This window comes from Gavialis gangeticus, unplaced genomic scaffold (genome assembly GCF_001723915.1).
Source record: "Gavialis gangeticus isolate Ggan-Ray unplaced genomic scaffold, GavGan_comp1, whole genome shotgun sequence".
NCBI lineage: Eukaryota > Metazoa > Chordata > Crocodylia > Gavialidae > Gavialis > Gavialis gangeticus.
The window spans coordinates 93,786,277-93,794,356 of record NW_017729022.1 but is presented as its reverse complement, the minus strand read 5'-3'; the positions used below and the strand labels follow the sequence as shown (position 1 = coordinate 93,794,356).

General features: G+C 40.7%; 1 protein-coding gene across 3 annotated transcripts in view; it reads left to right on the top strand.

The window, feature by feature from the left end:
* LOC109296280 (solute carrier organic anion transporter family member 1C1-like) overlaps positions 1-8,080 on the top strand; it is a 75,078-nt gene that overhangs the window by 22,828 nt on the left and 44,170 nt on the right. For all 3 annotated transcript variants that reach the window (XM_019515620.1, XM_019515619.1, XM_019515618.1), the window contains exons 8-9: positions 631-870; positions 4,805-4,969. In XM_019515620.1, the coding sequence (XP_019371165.1) occupies positions 631-870; positions 4,805-4,969 (405 nt within the window). The remainder of the gene's footprint in view (positions 1-630; positions 871-4,804; positions 4,970-8,080) is intronic.

Sequence of the window (8,080 nt, the reverse complement as noted above, 5' to 3'; positions counted from 1 at the left end):
TGCCTACCTGGAGCGAAGATTCAGGACTTGAAGGGGATGATGAGTTAACTTAAGCCAGGAGGGGATCTGGAACAGAAGTTCCTTAAACTGGTTTAATCTAAATCACTTAGATCTGATACTACATCCAATCAGGTTTTTGTAAAACTGGTTTCAGCCATTTTGAAAGTGGTTCATGTGCACTGAACTTCTGTTCTGTTACAGGTTTAAACCAGTTTCCAGTCACTTAAACCAGTTTATGTGTAACTTTTGTCCCTAGCCTTAAGAGAGATTGTTTTGTTTTTTTCTCCTTTTTCCTTTTTGCTGTCTACTGCCCCCATAGGAAAATGCTGCAATGGCAGACAACAGAAAGGAAAAGATGTAAAAAAATGCAGAGGGGTATATTGGTCCTTGAACAAAAAGACAGGAACTTCCAATTCTTGGATGCACAGTGTGTTCCTCCAATGACTTAAGTCTCCTATGGAATATGGTTCTATTAATTGTAAAAGTTTAAATGTTGGCTATAAATGTTCATTAAAATGAATTGTAATTGCTTTGTTTACTAAAGTATATAATATGTTTCAATGAACTAAGAGAATAAAACCCATTGTGTGATCTTTCTCTCTTTTCACCTCTCTCTCTTTTTTTTTAAAGATAGCATAACCATAAATCCTAAGGATACTCGTTGGGTTGGTGCTTGGTGGATTGGATTCTTAATATGTGGAATAGCCAACTTTCTATCTTCATTGCCTTTCTGGTTCTTACCTTATTCCTTACCAAAAGAAGAAGAAAAAAGAAATACAAAAGAGCTGAATATATCATCTGTAACTGCTCAAGTCGATCACTCTGCAGTAGAGCCCCAAAGTCAACCAAAGTTCTCAAAGGCAGTAAAAGGTGACAGTATATTTCTTGTGGTATACATTCATGTATTGATTCTGTTTGTACAGCCCCTGTAATTTCCACTGGGCTGCAGTGGAAATGGTAAATAGTAGTCTTCCTATGTAGGACAGTGATATCCACTAGCGAGATTGTACTTCATGTTCCCTTCTCTGGTGATCCACAGAGAAGTTATGACTTCTACTACTTGGTTGCATCTGTATGAAATGCTGACTGTTCAGTCACTATTGTGCAGTCATTTAGGACTTGTATAAACAAGTATTAAATGACAGCCCTAACCTGTGTTATTGCACAGTAGTGCCAACGAATGGCTTTTTTGTGCTACTGATTGCAAAGTAGCCCAAGATTACTGACCAGTAGCATTGTTTCTGCCATGCAGTGCTACTGCGCAGTAGTCTTGGATTACTGTGCAGTCAGCATCTCATATAGATGTGGCCCCTGAGGATTATTAGATCAGGGTGTTACTTTTAGCTCTGAAAGTGTCCATCCTAGTTCTCAGTTGATAGCACCTTATTATGCTGCCAAGTTGCATTGACTTTGGTGGAGTTACTGATGATTTAAACAAAGTCAGAATCAGCCCCATGATATGCTTCCTCAAAAATGTTTTTCCTTTGCTCAAACTCTACCCTTTTTTAATCTGGTCACCTGTAAGAGGGTGGAGACATTAGAGGTTTTAGATTCACAGGTTTTACAGTCCCTAATGCTTTACCTTACTTGTGCCCATACCTGGTTTCCATTTGCAATGGGGGATGATGGACTTGTTCACCATGCAAGCACCTGCAGATTAAACAACATAGTTAAAAAGCTGTTGAGTGCATCATGGCCACCTTGTCTTCAAGGCGGTCATCAGGATTAGAACAAATAGATATGTTTTATTGACAGAACCCTTATAAAATTAGCTAAAAAGAAAAATTCTTCTGCTACAAAAGTAATAAAGTCTGTATTGTTAGAGCCACAGTAAGTTAACTCTTCCTTGCACAAGCCTGGCATTCCAACCAGCTGGAAATAGTAGAACTCACACAATCTAGGCAGGTAATTCTCACAGTTATAGTTAAGAATACAGTTTTTTTTTAACACCTGGGATTCACAGGCATTTGAAATAAGGAATTAGATATCATCTGTAACTGACTTGTGTTTGAATAGTTGTTGTGTTGATACCAACTGTAGCAATTCACAGCTGACTAGACAGAGACATCATTTTGCCAGATGTACTATCTGCATTCAGCCTGACGAATGTATAGGCTAAAATCTTTGGCTCATGAAAGCCAGCCTTTACCACATGAGGACAAAGAAACTCTCCATTAGCTGAAGGAGTATTAGTGTTTGTATTCTCTCTATTCAACTCCTATATATAAAAGTAATAAAAAAATGTTCCAAATTAGCTTTTCCAATAGAAATTTGTTCATTTGTTGGTGGGAAATTTTCTATTTTATTTTAATTTGGGGGGGAGGGGAATAATAATTTAAAAAATTGTTTTCAGTAAAGTTGAAATGTTTATTTCTAACCCTTTAATCTTAGGTTTTATATTATGTTTTGTTGTCATCTATAATAGTCAAAATGATAAAAAACAGGATTTTCAATAGCAGGATTTTCTTGTTTTAATAATGAAACCCTACAGAATTTTCAACTTATGATAAACTTCACAATTTAATTTTCATTCTGAAGAAAATAAATTTTGAAATGTTTTAATTTTCCCAGAAGTAGAAATTTTATTTCTGAGCATCTCTAATTACAGTTTCACACAGATTTGAGCCAATTTAACAATTTACCCCTGTCTGAAGGCAAACATTTCCAAATATGTGCACGTGCGCAAACACACACACAGTATGCCACAGTTAAAATGCTTGGATTTGCATTCTAGCCTTGCCTGCTTTTCAGCTAGCAGTTAGACTGTAAATCTGATTTAGGCCTTTTATAGAATTCATGTGATCAAAATTTTAAAAGGAGGGCAGAAAGTTTGGAGTTATAAAGGTTTCATAGCTCTGATTCACCAGATAGTACCTTCAATACATGTCTGGGGTAAGCATGTTTCAGACTGGTGATACTTAATTCCTTAGCTGATTAGGTGGTTAGTAGCCACTTACAGGTGGTGATCTGGTGACTTCAAGGTCCGTTTACAATAGATTCACAGACTGGAATAAGTAGGAATGTGAGAGGAACATGGCAACACTTGCAAAAATCTAATAAAGAAAGGCAAAATATTATAGCATGTGCCCATTCTCCATACTATCTGTATTCAGTTTCTTACTTCTTTAAAATAGTTCTCTGCTCTTGAGGATGATATTGTAAATATTAGGGCTGTGTGAAATTTCACCAGGTGTTTCGTTTTGAAGCTGTTTCGACGTGTTTTGAGCTTGAAACAGCAAAATCTAAATGAAACAAAAGGCTTTGAGACAGCTTCAAAATGAAACAAGGGCACTCAAAACATTTTGAAAGTTTTGAAATGTTTTGTGTTTTGAAGCCAGGCTTACTTGACTTCAGTGCCAGTCCCAGGTGGCAGAGGCAGTGTCCTCGCATCCGATATGTAGATCTGGGGGCTCGCACCCCTGGGAAGGCTGCTGGGCTGTGTTGAACTCCTCCTGGGGGTGCAAGCCCCTGGATCTGTGTACCAGACGACAGGAGTCTGCCACTGCCACCTGGGATTGGCAGTAGCATCAATCTTCCTGCCAGTGCTGGTCCCAGGCAGCAGCGGCAGCCTCCTGAAATCTGGCATGCAGATCAGGGGGCCCAGACCCTGCAGGAGGAGTCTGGCATGGTCCCGCAGCCCTCCCAGGGTTGCAGGCACCCGGATCTGTGCACCGGATGAGAGGAGGCTGACGCTGCTAGCATGTGTGAGGAGTTTTGCTTTGAACAGTTTGAGGTGCAGTTTCCCAGAAACCTCTGCACCTTTCTCCTTGAAACTTGGTGGTGAAACAGAAGTCGAAATGGAACGGTGCTGGTTTGCACGGCCCTAGTAAATATATTTGAGATCAGTCTTTCTTATGTTTTGTGGGTGAGGGGAACTTGGGAGGTGGGGGGAGGGAGGAGAATACTTGGTATTTTTATCCCAAGGTGAAAAAAATAAAACAAAGGTCAACTTTTCTGTTGGCTGCATTCAACCGAAGTCAATAAAATTATGCTCCACTAATTTAATGGGCATCACAAACATTAAGAAGGAAATTTTCAAGAGCACAAAAGTGTCATTAAGTACACAGGTTGAAACTGTTCAGGTCCCAGTACTTTCAAATGCATTTTTAAATCTCTCAGCAATAACCTACAACAAGGTGCATGCTCCCTAAATAGTAATGAGGCCAACTGGGGTTAGAATGGAAAATGAAAAACTGAGGCTAGAACAGAAATGGAAAAAGTAGAATAAAACATTTCCTTTCCAATTTCTTTCAGTTATAATATTCTTAATGCTCTTATCCTTTTATCAATGTGATATAGTATTGTCACATTGATATATAATTTTTAAACACTTACCCTAAATCAAGCATGGAAAAGTAAAAGTGGGAAGTTCTTTATTAAAGATGCCTTTTGATAGTCTTCAGTGTAAAGGTGAGAAAAAAGTGACCTTGCAATATGATCATTAGTTTAATCGGGTTCATATATTCAATACAGACACAGTGGGCACATCTATATGAGACACTAACTGTGCAGTAGCCTAATAATACTGTGAATTAGTGTGCCGTTCAAAAACCATGATGATATGTTACTGCTCAGTGTTATTCGGCTACTGCGCAGTAAGCATCAACATCCCCCCTCACCCCCACTGGTGATACTACACAGTAGCGCAAGTTACTGCACATTGAATTAGTACTTGGTTAACCAAGTACTAAATTTAATGTGCAGTAACTATGGCACATTAATGAACACGTAGACATACCCAGTTTTCCTTATGTGTACATCATGTTTAGCAAGAGATACGACATAAACCTTTTTTCCCCTACAGATTTCCTACCAACTTTGAAGAAACTGCTGGGAAACCCAACCTTCCTGGTGTTCTTGCTCCTCACTATTTTTCAGTACAATTTTATGGTTGCTTTGGGAACTTATGAGCCAAAGTTTATGGAACAGCAATTCAATGTATCCTTGTCAAAAGCCATCTTTCTAATTGGTACGTTTCACTTCTTTTCAGTCTAAAAGTAAAAATGAAAACTTTTTTTGTTACTTTCCCTTCTGGTTTTGAATTTAAAGAAGGTTTTTTATAAAGGATTTCTTAATTTATTTTAACCTTAAGTAGAGAATAATTATTTGCCCACAATACAACCAAAACTTCTCTAGAGTCCTTCATTTAGTAAATTAGCTGATAATTGGTGTGGGGGGAAATTTTTAGCTAATTTTTTCAATGAAAAATGCAGTTTGGGTTTGATCAAATAATTTTAGTAAATTCTATAAATCTTACTGTTACTATAAGGAATTAAAAACAAAAAGGAAGTTTTTCATGGAGACATTTTCTTAATCGAATGTTTCAATTTTTCAATTTGACATGCCATTTTTATTTTAAAATGTACTTGAATTTTATAAAACATGAAAGCATAAGCTTATTTTTTTTCCTTGGGTGATTTCATTTAATCCAGAATTTTAAAGAATTTTTTCTTAACTGTTAATGTTCTAAAAACTTAGTTTCTTGGGTGTGTCTGCATGTGCAATTAATGCTTATTGCACCAGAGTTTATTGCTTCTGTGCATGCCATTTGAACATGTGCCCAGGACTCCAAAACATTGAGCTGGCTTGGAGCAATCCCAGATGGCAGGAGGTCCATGGGGTTAGCTTGCCAGACCAGGGTTGCTCCAACCCAGCTCAGCATGCTGCAGAGGGGCTGGCTGAGGCATGAGTGTGCTCCAGTGAGGGTCTAGCCAGCAGGTAGCCCCCACACTGAAGCACCCTTGTGTCTTAGGCAGCCATGTCAGTGTCTACACATGTAGTGTTGCAGAGTAAAAAACACTGCAGCAGGATAGTGCTTGTATTTATAAGGGCTAGCCTTGTAGTAGGGGGAGTAGTAGATATGCAGGAGGGTAGGGCTAGGATTCAGAGTGACTTAGACAAATTGGAGGATTGGGCCAAAAGAAATGTCGTGAGACTCAGAAAGGATAAGTGCAAAGTCCTGAACTTAGGATGGAAGAATCCCATGCACTGCTACAGCCTGAGGACTGCAGAAAAGGACCTGGGGGTTACAGTGGACAACAAGCTGGATACGAATCTGCAGTGTGCCCTTGTTGCTAAGAAGGCTAACAGCATATTGGGCTGCAATAGTAGGAGCATTGCCAGGAGATCAAGGGAAGTAATTATTTTCGGCTGTTTTGCACTAGTGAGGTCACATCTGGAGTACCATGTTCACTACAGAAAGGATGTGGATAATTTGGAGAGAATCCAGTGGTGGGCAACAAAAATGGTGAGGGGGCTGGGGCACATGACTCCTGAGCAGAGGCTGAGGAAACTGGGTTTATTTGGTAAGAAGAAGAGAAGACTGAGGGGGATTTAAAAGCAGCTTTTAACGACTTGAAGGCTAGTTTCAAAGAGGTCAGGCTCATTGTTTCTGAATATGGATTTTCCCTGGGCTCCACAAATGTTGGAAGCAGGTGCAGACCTATCGGCAGGAATAGCTCCCTCCTCACCTCAAATACTATCAGGTCTTGTTCTTACCTAGACAAATATCCCTCCCACTGGGATCACAGAGTGGAATAAGCTTTAAGATCGGACTACAAGGCATCATAAGTCAGTATGCAAACTTAGCTGTTCTGCATGGCTTTTAAAGGATATTGTAGCATGGAGGGGGTATGGCCAAAAAATTAACTAATTGGAGATATGAAGTCAGTGCACACTAGGTGACATTCGTAGTCAAAATCCTCTTCAGGTCATGCACGTACTCCTTGAGATTTGCATCAAAATCTAACGGCATGCACTTGAATAGTTGTAGGTGTGTTCCTGAGAAGGGGGTATTTAAGCATACCTGAGGTGATAGATTCAGCAAACTGCAGGCAGATCATTTTGGGGAGATCACAAAAGAAACTATTAAAGGCTTGGAGACACATTTCCTTTGTTACAGACGATTGAAAAGAGGTTTTGGAACATCCTGTAAAGGGGAAATAGTTCTTTCAAGGCTACAGGTTTTTCTTCAGTCTCCTGGTTTGATAGCAGCTATTTTAGAGGAGTCTGGAACCAACCCACCTGTTCAGTATACACCTGTGGGCAGGTGAGGGAGCACATGGGGCTGGAGAGCTTTCCCCAAGGTCATTCAGTGTGCAGCCACCTGGGCCTTCATGCCAGACGGGTGTCAGGGTAAGCAAGGTGTCTCCTGCATGGGAGCAATGTCAGCTCACTTTGTGAGGCTCTTAAGGAATGCATGTTTTTAGGGGCTCAGAGAGGCAAGCATATGGAGGCTTCCCTTGCTGCATGGCTGCCTGTGGCAGGGCATAGGACACTCCTACCTCTTCAGTGTCCTACTTCTACCAGGTGCTTGAGCCCTGCCTGAAGGGGAAATGTTCACAGGTGGAGGTCAGGGCAGGCGTGTCTCATTTGCTCTAGCTGCGGGCCATGTGGGTGGGTCTGGAGTGCTCTGCCAGGGAGGAGGCAGAAGCAGACTGAAGTGTTCCCTGCGATGTCTTCCCAACTCATAAACTTGAGAGACTTTAATCTGAGGTTTGTTCTCCTTTATCTTGAGGCTTTTTTTTTCTGTTACCAGAACTGTTAAATGCCAGGAATGGAGCATGGGGCAAGGGTAACTTTGGACTTCTATCAGAAAGGAATGGGAACTTCACTCAGTTACAGTGCCTTAAAACCTTGTCCAGGCCCTTTGTCTGACTGCTGCAGGAAAAATGAGTGGCTGCAACATACTTTGAAAGTAGGGGCTCAGCCTGGGCAGTTAATACGGCGAGTCCCATTCTATTCTAGCCTTGGGATTTCTTGACTGCCCCAATCCTGTACTGGGAGACGAGAAAGCTAGCCATGACTAGAGAGGAGAGCAGCTTCCTTACCTGATATAACTGGTTTTCTTTGACTTGTATAACTCCCCAGCTGTTGCCTACAAGCATTAGCATAATCTGGTCCAAGCTGGGTGGTTGACACTGTAGGCAATGCAGGGACAACTAAGGGAGCAGACTGAACTCTGATACTTCCATGATGTTAGCTCTCTGCATATTTTACAGCGCGTGAAATGCAGTGATTCTAGGGGGGCACAGCCAAGCCCTGCCCTTGCTAACTGGCATGTTTGATTCAGCCTCCAAAA